At 43.3% G+C, this 15,858-nt stretch overlaps 1 protein-coding gene across 1 annotated transcript in view; it reads right to left on the bottom strand.

Annotated features, from left to right (window-relative positions):
• GAD1 (glutamate decarboxylase 1) overlaps nucleotides 1-15,858 on the bottom strand; it is a 59,751-nt gene that overhangs the window by 16,776 nt on the left and 27,117 nt on the right. The window contains exons 5-6 of the mRNA XM_066634719.1: nucleotides 13,631-13,721; nucleotides 1,910-2,022 (exon numbers count right to left, since the gene is read on the bottom strand). Of these exons, the coding sequence (XP_066490816.1) occupies nucleotides 1,910-2,022; nucleotides 13,631-13,721 (204 nt within the window). The remainder of the gene's footprint in view (nucleotides 1-1,909; nucleotides 2,023-13,630; nucleotides 13,722-15,858) is intronic.

Genomic DNA, 15,858 nt, shown 5'->3' with positions numbered 1-15,858 from the left:
GTGAAAAGTGGAAAAATAAATCATTCGAGAAATCTAAGTTCTTTATCTCCCTTTCTCATAGATAGTATTCCTTTAATACAGTTGTTTTCAAACCGCGTTATGGAGAACACCAAGGTTGTTCAGTTGTTTTCAAACAGTGTTGTGGAGAACACCTCACCAACCTTTTGAGATCAGGATATGGGTTACTGAGCACAGCAGTGGTGTAACTAATGATCATGTAGCCTAGTGCCAAGCTCAAAATGTTGCCCCGGAAGTGATGTCACAACCGGAAGTGACGTCACACCTGGGCTTTTTCAAAAGTGAAAAGGCATCTATCTGCTACCTGGGGTCAAAGGAGATTATGCCCCCCCCCCAGACAAAATCAAATTAATTCAGTAAATAAATAAAATTTATTTATGTGCCCCTCTTAGGTCTTGTGCCCCTCTTAGGTTCGAGACACTGTGTTGGGGTGAAGAGGGATGGTTATTCTTCTCTTGCTAAATATAAGAGGGGCACCTCCTGAACAACAATCATTCTCATAGGTCAGTTTTGAGTTAAGAAAATCCACTTTTTGTTTTATAAGGCAATTGTGTTTTCATTTTCTGGATAATTGGCCATAACTTTTGACAGAATACAGATATTCCAGTAGGGTTTGTTTCATTGCATTCTACATTAAATTACCTTTCCAATGATATATAACATGATGGTATTAATTATATATATCATGATTTTCACAATTTTGGTCATTAGTGTCATGCTCAGCTTGTTGCCCCCCTAAAGTTTGATGACCAGTGCAACTGCTACCCCCTGCACTCCCTTAGCTACACCACTGGAGCACAGCACAGCTTAATCTGTTGGAGGAGTGTCATTTGGGAGAACAACTGTACGTACGACCAGTTGCACCCAGGACTACCTCCTGCCTGAAATGTCTGTCCTGCCAAAGTGGGTTTGCTAACTGCATCATGATTTGAGCAAGAGTGCCCTGGTTATGGTATGCTGTTCTATGAGGTTTTACATTAGCTGGCTGAAGAAATTAAGCTTCCAGAAGGCTTAAATTTTAACACTTCTTATTGTGGATGCAGTAGCTGTTCTGGCCTTTGGACTTAGGAACCAATTGATGTTCATGCCAAAAGGAGGAGCAGCAGTGCAAATCCAAAAGGACAACACATTAAAAATAGAGAGAAAAAATGCCTCCCTTTGCCCATTACCTACACAACGATGCAGTCTGAATTCTAGGTGTGCTCAAGCAGGGATCAGCTAAGAGATCAAGCAGTGGTCAAGGCCAGTGTTCCCCCTAAGTTGCATGGTTGCACAGCTATGCAGCTCTAAAGCATTGCAGCATGTAGCTTGTAACCCAGAAGTTTGGCATGACATCATTGCCGAGCATCTGGAGAGAACATTGCGATGCAGTTGCAACACCACGCTGGAAGAGAAAGGGTGCAGCCCCCTACAGGGAATATGTCAAGGCCCCCACCCATCAGGGACCAACTGTTGAACTCAGTACCAGTGGTGGTAACTGGCCCAAGCGGGGGGGGGGGGGCAATGCAGACCAGTTCTGCTGCAGGGGTCCAAGCAACATGACACAGGCTCTGTGCTCAGCTATATCCCAATATTGACTAACAACTCTGAAAATAAGAGTGTTTCTTTAGACTCTTAAATGTTGACACTTCTAAAATTACTGGAAATTGAAAAGCCAAGCCTGGTATAGTTACAACTACACCCACAGGGTATTTTGAAAATTGCATCCTTTTAAAAAGACCTTGTGAGAGTCTGAGAGTAAAAACTGCATTATACTTTGCTATTCTTAAAGCACAATAATAGCATTCAATGAAAGGCATACACTAAAACCTCATATTCCACATCAGATCATATTTTTCTAGTACTACTTATAGTTAGACATTTTGCACAAAATATCAAGACTGGAACCTACCAGGTGAGAATATTCCATCTCCATCTTTATTTGACCAGCCAATAATCTCTCTCATTTTTCGAAGAGTTATTTGCTCCATGAGGACAAAAACGGGTGCAATTTCATATGTAAACCTGAACAAAGAGACAAACACAAAATAACAACGTACTTGGTCCACAATAAGAAATGGAAAAATATTTATACTTTTGGTGGTTTCTTTTGACATTACAACTTTATGAGACCTGCGATACAACAACGGTCTGTTTTTAGTAGAGAAAGAGAGGGCAGACCTTCCCAAAGCAAGCATGGGCCCTGCAAACTCTGACATTGAAAGCCAGTCAGGATAATAAAGATCCTTTTTAGGCTGAGCTAAAAGGGAAGCATTTTGCTGAAAATTTTCAGGAAAGGCCAGGGAGGTTGGGTTTGCTCCAGAATGGGAAAAGTAATGGCCCATTTTGAGTTAGGACGATGCCGGGAAAGATCATCCTCACTCAAAATTGGCTTAATTTTATCTCAGTGATATTACTGTGGAGCGCACTGGTGTTAGAGATGTGTGGCTAGCCAGGATGCTCCTGTTTCCCTCTCATTCACTGGCTATATGCAAACTGTGGGGAGTTGTGGCATGATCCCTGTACACCTCCAAGTCGCAAGGAGGGTAGTCCATGTCCTCGTGAACGACACTGTTAGACACAGGCAGCAAAGTTAGGATACAGTCTATATGTATTTAATGTGATGTAAAAAGAGTCCCAACTGGCAAAACAGAACACAAAGAAGTAAGTTGCTTCATCTCTGTCTTACAGTCATCCTGCTGGCAGGTGCTTTGGCAGATCAGGTAAAGACAGTCTCTTTTTGGGGCTGGAACCAGCCCGCAGCTGAAGATAATGGGGGCTGATGAGCTGGCAAGTGGCCATCAGCTGTGTCTTAGAGGTACTTGACAGTGACATCATCGCCAGGCATCTCCACATAAGCTCACTAGTAGTGTCAGTACCTGCACAGGGCTTGCTTAGAAAATGGGGATCTGGCCCCCTACAGAAGGGCACTGAAAAGAGGTGTCAGTGGTGACCATTCAGGGAATGGATTTTTCTCCTGCTCCCCTTTATGTATGTCTAGTCTGCATCTTTTGTAATACCCATACCTCGGATTCATGTAGCATTCAATGTTCAAAGCATTCCCCATATAAATGAGCCCTCCTTATTCATGGGTTCGGCACCCATGGATTTGACCCAATGTGGGTGCTGAACCACGCTGGAGGGCCTCACATGACCTCCCAGACATGACTGAAGTCCCTTCCAGTTGCATCTGGGAGGTGTTCCGTGGTGAGGGGAGGGGATGTTCTGACGTTGCACGTGGCCTCTCCATGCCTCAGAAGGCCTGCTAGAGTCTTCTGACAGGCACTTTCAGGTTTTCATGCCCTGTGGTGTTACGTGAAAATCCCCTTTTTCCTTTTAAGTTGTGATTTTATATCTGGTGATAGGCCAAACTTCTCACAGGCCCAATTTCCAAAAACCCTGGTAAAAGTCACAAGTTTACACAACCTCCACCTCTCCATGCACACAGCAACAAAGACTTTAGCAACAAAGTCTAAAGAGTAAATCGTTGCTTAAGTGTCTCCTATGGTTGTATTGTTTAAATCAATCACTGTGTATTGTTAAGTTTCCCCAGCCAGGGAAGCCAGCCATTAGACCCATTGAATTTTGCTGATATGCTGATAAGGGACATCCTGACCCCAAACACCCTGGTGGGTGGCAGTTTTCCCCCAGCTCAGTGCCCAGCCCCTCTCAAAAAAATCCTTTTAAGAGAGGACTCTGAGCACATGGTCTCTCTCTCTGGCTGCCCCTCCAAGGCAGAGGTCCTCCTCCATAGGACTCTCCACCCCCCATCCAACTGCTCCACAAGACAGGTAACTATATCTGCATCTGGAACCTTTTCCCTTCCCTCCCTTTTTTCTCCCCTTCTCTCCCCATCTTTAGTCAGCAATTGGGTTGGCAGATCAGGGACTCCTAAAATCCTTCCCTACAACCTATCCTTTTCTGATTTCCTTGGATGCACCAAATACACTCCACACGCAACCACCATGAAAGTTAGGTACACTAGATCCAAGTACTAGGATTCAAGTAGACATATACGTACCATTTTTCCATGTGCATTATGTATACCTGTGTGTTTTTGCAATAAAAATATAATCCTATTGAAAGTTATCTTTCTCCCAGTCTCCTCCTTAAGCTAAAAGGGAATTTCTCTGCATTATGCCGTCTTGTTATCCAGCCTGTGATCCTGAGGTTCCAAAAAGTGTAGTGTACTAATTCCCCTAAACCAAAACAGCCCTTTTGGCAACAGTGGATTCGATTATCTGTGGAAATTGTTATCCGCAGGGGAGGGGGAGTCCGGTAATGGATACCCAGATACCAAAGGCCCACTGTACTATTTCACCCGGTAGGTCAGTATCAATAGCCCTGTTGTACTCTAGGCCGCACGTCTGGGAGTCTGCCTCAAATTGGATGTGGGGAAGGGGTTTCTGTCATGCTTTCTGTCATGTGGCTTCCTCCTCTTCTCCTTTCTGGGAGCTTAGCTGTTGGCCACTGTTTCTTCCTCAGCCTCCAATCTGCTAAATAGCGAGCCACATCCCACCCATGCATTGCTGTCTCACAAGATCTCAGGTACAGGCCAAAAGTCAAAGGGGAATGTCCTCTATAGTATCCTGGAGTCTCCACCATGCTCTCCCTAGTTTTCTGGGTGAATGCTTTTCCCCCGACCTCATCTGTGCCCCAACCTGCATCAAGACCAGAACAAACCATCTCATCAGCTGCTCCCAGACACCCCCATGTTGTGGGTAAAAGGGCTGAGGCAGATAGAGCATTGCTTTACCCTAGGAGGACTCCATGCATGACAGATGTGAGATTTGAACTAGTCTTTTTGTAGCTCGGTTGCTCAGCCACAATTGTGCACCAGCTCTCAGCCCTGTGGCTATCCCAAGATAATTGCTTCAAAAAGGCCCAACAGTCAAATCCCTTAATTTGTCTTCCACAGGTTTTTCTTTCCAGTAGCTATTTGGAGATTACAGCACTGGTTATTATAGTGATTAGATCCATATTACTGGTCAGTGCCAGGAAATACTAAACTGTAAAAGAGTTTAGTTCAGAGGCATCAAGGCCACACTACATGCTGTCATTAGTATACACATACAAAGCAGCCACAGAGCACAGTCTTATGCTTGTCTACGCAGAAGTAAGTCTCATTGTCTTCTGTGGGGATTACTCTCAGTAAAGCATGCATAGGATTGGAACCATGGTGGAGGGTGGGAGGAGAGGGCAAGGTCCTGGTCAAGGTTCTACTTTCCTACTGGTCAAGGTCCTGACAAAAAGTTGTGTCCCAGTAGCTGTTATTAGCCCTGCAAGGAAGATTCTGTTTCTACCAATGCTTTGTGCTTCCTCTCCCAGGGCAAAGAGTGACTGTAGAGAAGGCGGTGGGGGGTGGGGTGGTGAACCTAGATGGGTTGTGACGGTGAATCTAGATGTAGCGGTGGTGAAGGTTAAAGCCCTTCTCCATGCAGAAATCTATATTCCAACTGCCCCTCACCATAGTTTCTACTAATGGGGAAGAAAGCACACAAAGTTTCATGATGTACCTGCCATAATGTGACATTTGGCCCCCACATTCATATTTGCAAAAAAATACTGTGTTGCCAGAATGAGCTATGAAATTGGTCTGCATCAGAAGGCTACTCACAAAGATAATTAGAAATATTGAACTTGAGCTTTCAAGCCATCCCAAAAGCAATTATTTGTGTGTATTTATTCTGCTTATAGTCCCCAAGGACAACTAATTATACCATACTGCACAATCAATACCTGTCAAGAGGAATTAAAAAGGATGATTTTCTAATTACTAATTACAGATAACAAGAGGGCAACCCACTGCTTTATCCACCGAACGCAGACAAGAAACAGTTGCCTAGTCTCATACGTCATGCATCCTGTGTTCTAACAGTTCCACACAAAGTAGCAGGCTCTGTTCATTCTGTTTGAGGACCAAGAAAAGTCTAAGAATTACTTCTAGTAGAAACATCATTACGTGGCAGTACTTCCTTTATTAATGTTGCAGTGCAAGGCCATTCGCCAATGCAAAGGAAAAATACATACTTAAAATAAAACCAAATACAAGTGTAAATAATTGCAGGAATCAAAGTCTTCCACTGTATTAGACAGCATTGGACAGATAATACAGCAGTTTGCCATGTAACCCAATCTTATCAGCTGCTGCACTACAAGCACAGATTTTGTGCCAGAACAGCTGAAATAGCATCTTATGTAAGCCATAACTGGGATCCAGCCACTCCCCTTTGCTACATGTCACTTCATACATGATGAACACATGTAATGGATAAGAGACAGTGCACAGCATATACTCATATACCAGTGCAGCTCCCATGGTGGAGGGGCAGTCATGAAAGCCTCCTCAAGGTAAGTGAATGCTTGTTACTTTGGGGCTGTATTAGCTCTGGAAAACTGGATTGGATTGAGCACTTACAACCCAGTCCTAACCAGTGCTGGCACAGCCGAGCCACACAGCCCATGCTGTATTCAGTGCTGGGAAGGACCAGTCTGGATGTTGCCTTAAGAGAACATTTGTTCTCTTGCCCTATGTCAAGCCACAGCCTGCGCAATGGAACTGTTTGGATCTGTGCCAGTTAAATCGCTGGTGCAAGTCCGAGAAGTCTTGTTGGGTTTCAAGTCTGGGAGGGGGAATAGGATAAGGAAAAGACCAGCACCGCTGATCCCACACCCAATTGGACCTGAACCACCCTTCTCTGCCCTTTCTCCTCTCAGTTAACCCCCTCACCACCCCGTTGCACCCACCCCTGCATCCCCCCAGCAGGAGCTTATCTGCTCCGTCGGGTATAGCATCCAGATTCAGCACCGGCAGGATGACACAGGCCTGTCCACCAGCACATTGTACTTATTGTGTGCTTCAAACATGCTTTATAGCACATTTACAACACTCTAGGCCAGTGATTTTCAACCACCGTGCTCTGGCACACTGGTGTGCCAAGAAAGGGTCTCCAGGTGTGCCACAGGAGTTTGGGAGAGGATCATATATTAGACGGACCATGGAAGCCCCAGCCAGCAGTGTGGTGTACCTTGTCAATTGTCAAAAAACAGATGGTGTGCCTTGACAATTTTAGCCCCTTCTCAGTGTGCCAAAAGATGAAAAAAGGTTGAAAATCGCTGCTCTAGGCCATCACAGCAACCACTGCACCTGCGTACAGTCAGATTAGAAATGGGCAATGATTTTCAAATTTACTCCAAGTATATCATGGCAATGAGCTTGGCTCTGAGAAGCCAGTTCCCTTTGTCAGGAGTTCCTCACACAAAATTTGGGATTTGAGAGGTCTTTAAAATAACTTTAAAAAGTTAACCCAGAGGTATAAAGATGATGGTAGAAAAAAAAAGAAACAAGGTAATCTACAAACCAATTAACTAGGTGATACGATTAACTAGGTGACATGAAACAATTTACACTGTTTGTAGGAAGCAATGAAAGTAACTGAACTAGGTTCAATCTGTACAGTATCCAGGAAAAGAAGGGATTTTGCAGTAATGGCGCTTTTAAACTAAACACTGCATCATCAGCCAGCCAAAGCCCAGAAAAAAAGATTTCCACATCCAATTCGGGTGTCTATATACCAAGGCTCACTGAAGTCAGTGGGAGTTCTTCCTTTGGCTTCAGTGAATTTTAAATTGGAGTCTGAGTATCTTATAAGCTTGAAAAGAGAGACTATGCATTTCAGGATGTTAAAGAAATTGTTACAGTGATTTCTGAAAAGGTCTCTAAGCACTTATGGTAAAAAACAACTGGAGCAACACAGGTCTCTTTAGGTCTCCATCTGTACATTTTTTTTATATAATGGCATCTGAGAAATATAAGCTATGAGGGATGTTTGAATTACAGGTTTGTACACATTTTCAGCTTACTTCAAAATAGTTATGGCAACTCCCAGAGGGTTAGCCTTGTTTCAGCAATACAGTAAAAAGTTTTGTGACATAAAAGGCTATGCCGCAAAACATTTTTTTTAATGTCACAGGACTCTTTATAGTTAACAGCATACTTGCAATTCACACAACTTTCGTTGATGGCTATGTGTCCTCAAGGAACCCAAAAGTCTTTGGGACAAAACGCACAAAATGTGGCCCAGAACAGCAATAAACAAGTTAAAGCAGAGTTGGAAGGGGCCTTCAAGACCATCTAGCTCAACCCATTTCAAGCAGGAAAAAAAAACAGGAAAATCCTAGAGCATCTCAAACAGGTGCCTGCCAAGCTTCAGCTTGAATATCTACAGCAAGGGAGAACCTACCATTTCCTTTCCTAATTTGTTCCATTGTTGAACTAAATGGTTACAATTCATAAACCTGAATTCTTGGACTCCAGTTGGCTGCCATCATTGAACATGGTCATACAGACTCAAACTCATGTCAAAGGAGAGGACATTCAAACAATTCTAAACCCCTAAGAAAGCACTTTCCACACCCAAAAAACTGTCTAACTCAGTGGTTTTCAGATGTTTAGCACAGGGACCCACTTTTTCAGAATGCGAATCTGTTAAGACCCACCAGAAGTGATGCCATGACCGGAAGTGACATTGTCAAGTAGGAAAATCTTTAACAATCCTAGGCTACAATCCTACCCATGCTTACCCAGGAGTAAGTCCCATTTACTATCATTGTTAAAAGTATATACAGAGTAGACTGTTCAAAGTACAGGTCTGTAACATTTCCCCAAATACAATCACTGGTAGCATGGTAGCATCAAGTCTAATATATTAAAAATAAAATATTGAAATGAATGAGGAGCCACCTGCAATTGGATTGTGACCCACCTAGTGGGTCCTGACCCACAGTTTGAGAAACACTGGTCTAACGTTATATTGATGGAGAGGAGGCATGATGCTCAAGACCTTCTGGGGCCTTACTTTGAAGTAGGTTGACATTTTCCTTTGCCAATATAATGTTTAATTGCACAGCCAGTGCATTGACTGACTGTGAGCATAAGTGAGAGCTGGGCAGCCCTATCCTAACTCACACTGGATCAGGCAGGCCAGGGCCTATGAGAGGAATTTTAGTATGGGGTACACAGTTTCTTCTGGGCCTCTTCCCAAAGGGGAAGGGGGGCAATGGGGGCAGGCAGGAGGCAAAATAGGGCAGGAGAGAGCTGACAGCCACAATAGTCTTTGGAGCTCAGGTCTATTAGGCTTCTTAATGCAGAGTCCAGGTCTACCCAACCATGTGGCATTGGCAGCTAGATAAAGTAATATGAAAAATTAAATACACTCCTAAGTCTCTCTAAAATTTTTGAAATATAGAAAATTGATTGCAGAAAATTAGCACCATCGTATTTAGGCTCACACTAGAATGGATCAAAATGAACTTCCCCACAGCTGGGTCCCTGAGCTTCTATACACTCTTTAATGGTTATGGGATCCGCAAGCCAAAGAGCTAATGTAGCAGGCCAGTTTCCTCCCAGATTTGACACTTTGTTAAGGAGGGTCATGGAAACTTTCCTGGGCCTGGTGTGTATGGCTTGCAGCAGCAGTTAACACTGCATGCACATCGTTGTGCCCCAGCATTATGCGCTGGCAAAGAGTTCAGGTGAGATAGAAAAATGTCAAGTCCCAGGAACTTTCTGGGCCCCCTCCTTTGGCTCTTGGGCCCCCTTTCTGACCCTGGGCCTGGGTACAAATTACCCTCTTTACCCTCCTCTCCTAGGCCCTGAGGCAGGCCACTTGGCCTGCCCTGTATCCAGTGTGGGTTTGGGGCTGGCTGCAGTGCAATCTGGGGCAAGAGAAATTGATTCCCCTTACCCGGATAACATGGCAGCAGCCTAAATGAGGATACTAGAATCTGCACCACTTAAAGAGGTGGTGCAGTTCTGATCATCCTGGCACTAGGTTGGGCTTCCAGGAAGGAGGGTTAGGATCCAGCCTAAGTGCCAGGTTCTGGCACCATACCCCTCTTGGGCCCAGCCTATCTATGGGCCCACCTACCACCCACCCACGCCCCAGAAAGCCCCAGTTCCACCCTCTCCTGCCCTACCCAGACCCCTGTGCCAGTGGTCCACCTCTGGTGCGAACTCACTGGTCCTGGGGCTTGTTCCAGCACAGGGATGCTGGCACATATGTGCCGGGCTCCCAGACTCTCAAGGAGGCACAAATGTGCCTTATGGCTGGCACAAGGCTGGCACAAGGGATTTGCACTGGCCCAAGGGCGACCCAGGATTGTGCCCTTTGTGTACCCAGATGCCACAACATCTATGATTGGGCTTTGTGAAAAAAAACAAAAACAAAAACAAACAAAAACTTGTACATATTTTGGAGTCTGAGTGTTCATTGAGTCAGTAGATATGACTAGTGACCACATACAATATGTGAATTGCAGGTATTTTCCCAATGGCTAAAAACAGCATGTGATACTTTGCAAAGGTCCAGTTAATGAATAAAAACTCATCCTTCATAGAAAACAGAGCAAAAAAGAAGCAACTCCTTGGTACCCACTGCATTTGCTACAAAAATTTAACATTTTAAAGGAACTGCTCTCTTAACAGCACAATCCTATGTCCACTCTGAGCTGGAACAGCTATCCCTGCGCCGACTCAGATTGTTGCAAATGTGCCAAGATCAAAACAGTTTAGATTACAAATAAACTTGTTGGAGAACAAGCAATATTGCTTTGTTGCCTTCAATGGCAGTATTAGATGGAAAAGACACAAGGAGGGATTGTCCTGAATATACTGAACCTGATGACCACACAACTTTTCCACTGGAGTGGTTTTTGACAGGTCAAATGTGTTTAGCAACGTGTGTTGCTGAAGTCATTGGATAAGCACATATGGCAATTCACAAGGCTAATAACCATCCCTGCTCAACAAAGCATTATCAATGAATGGTACAAGTGACTAGACCTTCTTTATGCAACCTGCAGGTGAACTCCATTATGTGCTGTTGTCAACTTGTCCTCAAGGAACTTGCTTTCCCCCCTAATATTGTCAGCTGCTTATGAATGTAGCCACTACACATGCAGTATCCAACAGCAGTCTGAAATAGAAACCTGACTTTTGACCACCGATGAGCCGATTCCTCACCGATTCCTTTCATGTCACACTTTCTGAAGCGCATGCAAATCAATACACAATTTCAAACTGCCTAAAGGCTTTTATCACACTCGCTTTCCATCTTGCTTGTGAGGAAGGGGTCATTTCTGTTGCCCAGTGATGCCAGTGATCACCTTGAACTTCATTTTAGCTTTTCCCACAGTCTAGTGCCAATAATGATGATACTTTATAAATTATGAAACCTAATGCTGGTTATACATGTAATTTTCCACCCAGTTCTCCTTTATACTATTTCAAAGCATGACAATAAGAGAAATGCCTCGGATGAGGATATTATTTTTCCATTTTATGGTTCTTAATCCATTCTGCATGAATGGAGAGCAATTTACAAACTGCTTCTGTGACAGCAGGCGATCAAAATAAAATTTCAGTCCTGATCTCATTGGGTTCAGTGCTGTTTTTTGTCCATTACAAATGGAAGTGGCTTTAACTGTAACTCTTTCTCCTCTAGAGTAGTTCTATTGTCAGGAGTGTTTTGCTGTTCCATGAGAGAGATATGCCAGCAATGTTATTTTAAACTAATTTCACAGTTGCAGAAAGTTTGACCTGAAGGTTTCTAGCTTCTGACAGGGGAATTCTATAAAGAAAGCTTTACTAAAAGGCAGACTCAAAGATACACAAGCCAACTACAAAGACAGATAGAAATAAAACTTGAGCTACCATAGGGCAATTGGACAGATGCATGTGTAAGCTAGTGAAAATTGGTGTGGAGGATGGATATCTCCAAGGAGCCATGAGCAGTAGCTAGAGGTGGATCAACTCTTCCCTGATACCTCCCAGGGAAGTTTCTGAGTGGGTTAGAAGTTGACTGCTAAGCTGCTCTTTCTAATGTGTGAGCTGTGTGTGTGTGTGTTTTCTTCTCCAATTTTAGTGCTGATAAGTAGGTCTAGCAATCCATTGGGCAAATCCTCTGTTTATTGGGGAAATTTTGGTCTGCTAATTCTCCCTCTTCATTTCTCCTTCTCCATCCCCCTGCAATATGTGCTCGCTTCTCATAGGTTAAGTCACACCATTGGAAAACATGATCCTACCACCTTCATTTTCTCCAGTGTCTGGACCAAAATGGCTTAGCTGCTGCTGTGCCATAAAACCCAAAATGATTCATATACAGGACACATTTAATTATGCTACTAACAGCAGTCTCCAGTTTCAAAAGGAAGAAAGCGAACACAGTCAGGTCAACCAATTCTGTTTTGTTTTGGGCAGACTTAAATGCTACTCAACAATTTGTTCTTAAAGGTGGTTCACTAGGACAAAAAGTCCTTGCTGGCTTAAAGTAACAATTGCAGTTTTTCAACAATGGCATTCCTCTCAACCAACTCGGAATCCCCCAGTGGTCTTTACAGTGGCCAGTAGGGGAGAAACATGCTCAGCTGAACATATCACTACATCACTGCCTGTCACGAAGGAAGAGAGGCTGGGATAAGAGAAGGAGAAAGGACCAGCACAAGCCCATGAAGCCAATCTTCCCTCCCCAAGCCAATCAGATTGCTCTCAGGGATCTCTGGGAACAAGCCCAAGGCCCACCTACCTACTTACCTGGCTGGCAGTCAACAAGCCAATTAATTCCAGCTCCTTCAATGTATGTTGAATGCAGGCTATGATAAATCATGGACAAAAGCAGCTCAGCCCCCATTGAAGCAGGTGGAAATCAGCATGGGCTAAGTTCTTCTTATTGGCTGCTTTATGCTAAAATGATGAATGGCCCTAAATATTTCTAGATTTCATGTCTGTTAAAAAAAACAGTTTTAATTTAATCGGGTATTTGACTCATGCAATCTCACATGTGAGGCATATACAGAGTTCTTGCATGTGTAGGCTTCCTCACAGGTTATGTGTATGTAAATCTGCTCTCTTCATCAGTGTGAACAAGGACATTCTAATGAGCAGTCGAGCACCATACACACATTAGAGCACATCCCCATATATGTACCACACACAGAGAGAAAAGCACAAGATTGGGAGGCCTATGCCTATACAAGAAACCAGAGGGGATCTTGGTAAAGCATCTAGTGGTAGCAGGAGGCACAACCCTCAGTAGCACAGAGATAAGACCAGCCTCAGGAGTGGCAGGACCCAATGCAGAGCAACCCTCATCATGGGTCCCCTTCCTTGTGCCCCCCCCCCTCCGCTCACCAGACAGCTACAGTGACTGAAGCTGCAGTGAGATGACTGCTTGTGGTGGCACGTGCAAAGTATAGCAGCTGGAAATAGTTGGCAGTGATGTGATGATGTCACCACCAACCATTTTTGAAAGGTTGATTTCTGGCCAGCTGGATGCAGGGGTGGACAGGAGGGCCCAACACAGGAGAGCTCAGATCATCCCACCAGCCTCAAACCAACACAAACATCCCAGCTGCGGCAGTGGGCATTCCACTCACCATGCCAGCGTGGGGCCCCTCAAATTTAAACACAACAGCCAAATCAACCTAAGGCCGGCACTGCAAAGAGAGATGAATATGCTTAATCTGTGTTTCAAAGGGCATCTATAATCTAGCAGTCCTTTTGAGATATTATAGACATCTTCTTTCACTCGATTAAACAATCCAGATTTTTGAAAAGTAGTAAAAGGATGCTTACATGTTCGTATTAGCAGTAGATGTCAGCCATTCCCCAGCCAAGCCGATGATATCTAGTCCTGTAGAAAGTTGGTTGAAAAAACGAGGATGACCTAGAAAAAGGAAGAATATCAATTAAAGAATTCTCTCCCTGCTTCAATTTCTCTGAGGTTTCATATTATTTTATCTGTAGCCCAAGTAACCTTCTATTCTAAGATCTGCTGCATGATTGACACCTTCAAATTGGAAATTCCTTTGCTTGTTTGACTAAATACATGACCAGGTAGATAGGCCTATAACTTAGGTAGGCAGAAAAGTAAAAGGAATAGTCAATTCCATGCACAATCAACTCCTCAGATGAATTTGCAGTAAGCATTCAAAGGCCTTAGTTTTCACTCTTGGAAGACATTAGCCTTCTCTCATTTATATGAGCGACAAAATAACTCAAGATTAAGCCATGAGGATCAGTCGATGAGTTTGCTCACTGTCCATATTTTCCTCCAGCATCACCAAGTTCTATAGACAATCGCAAAGCTGTAGAAGCAGCTCTAGGACTTTCCATGTTCTGTTTAGATTGCAGCTCTGTTGTTACCGAAGACTTTTTAAATGTGGCAGTCCCCTACAATAGCATTTTTCACACCAGGATAACATTACGAAAACGAGATTTGGAGACCTCCCATTTTCAGTGACTGTTTTGTGTGTGTGTGTGTGTGTGTATGCAACATACATTTAAGAGAGCACGAACTCCTTTCTTATGGAACATGCTAAAAATATATTGTGGTGATTCTGTTTAATTCAAACTATGTCTGTCAAAAGACATACACATAGGGCTTATTTATGCAGTATGAGTGGTTTGTCTTGAAATGAGTACTACTCTGTACCTTACTTTATCTGTGGGCTTGTTTTTACAATCAGTGTGGACAAATCCAAGACTGAAGTTAATTAAACAAGAGAAAAGGAACACCTTGGTAATCACCCAGGTCAGTTGCTTGTGAAGACAGAGCTGGAAGCAACAATATTACAGTGACCAAATAATATCAATGACCTGAGATTGGCTAAGACTTTGAGATTCTCTACAAAGCTTAAAAAAAAAATCTCAAAATATGGTGTCAGATTAGCAAATCCAAGTTAATCACTTTTAAAAATGGAGGCCAGACGAACACTCCTGCTCTACCTATGGTTTTCAATAAGGACAGTGATCCCAAAGAACTCTTTTAAGAAAGTATTAGATGATTAGGGGCCAATTGTATTGGTCATTGCTAATTATGTTTATATCCTGCCCTTTCTTCAAGAAGATCAGGGTAAGCTGCAGGGAGTCAAACCCCCCCCCCCATTTTATTCTTACAACTACCCTGTAAGATAGGTTGGGCTTAGAAATACTGACTGACCTCAAGATCATTCAGTGAGCTTCATGGCTGAACTGGAATTTGAATCCAGGTCTTCCCAGCCCAAATCTGACACTCCATTTATTTTGTCACACTGGCTTTTTTGCACTATACACCCTGTAATGATGTTATAGGGAATATCCAACAGATGCCCAAGACACACAACCATGTTATCAGCATGTGAGACGGCAATCATAACAGTGGATTTTGTGGAGGAAGTGGCATTTTCTCCTTGTAGAAAACATAGCATCAAGTTCACACAAAACCTTGAGGGAAGGCATATAGGCCATGTAGAAAAACAAAAACAAAGAAAGTCACAAGTGTGCATTGGGTAGAAAGACCCAGAGTTAAATTACTACTACCAGTTAGCTAGAATATCTTTTAATCAGGAAAATGTGAAAGCAAATGACCTGTTTTAAAAATCTGTTTCATTTACTGTTGTGAATTGGTGGCCTTTTTCAAGTAACCTTCTGCAAGTTTTTTAGACAGACCCACAGTCTTAACTCTACATTGCCTTGAGAGAAAATGTATTTCATGCAAAACCCTGCTGACAGTTCAATGGTTTATTCTGACACAGTGCATAAAAACCGTGAAGTTCAGTGCCTGGCAACCCAAAAGAACACTGTCAAGTCATATTAGAACTCACATTAGGCTTGATCTACACCAAAAAGGAGGCCTTCACCCCAAACCAAGACCAATCCCTGTGATAGTTTTTTCCACAACAGTGAAAACATTTTTTCCTCAATAGACATAACATCCTTCACTGTTGGTATCCCAAGCTTGTATCATAATCTGTCTATCCCTGTTAGCAGGAATTTGGACTGAACCCAATTGTGAAAACTGGTTCAGATAGCTTTTCCAGTAA

Source organism: Tiliqua scincoides, chromosome 1 (assembly GCF_035046505.1).
Source record: "Tiliqua scincoides isolate rTilSci1 chromosome 1, rTilSci1.hap2, whole genome shotgun sequence".
Lineage (NCBI taxonomy): Eukaryota > Metazoa > Chordata > Lepidosauria > Squamata > Scincidae > Tiliqua > Tiliqua scincoides.
The sequence above is the reverse complement of the archived record's forward strand: the minus strand, read 5'-3'. Positions and strand labels throughout refer to the sequence as shown.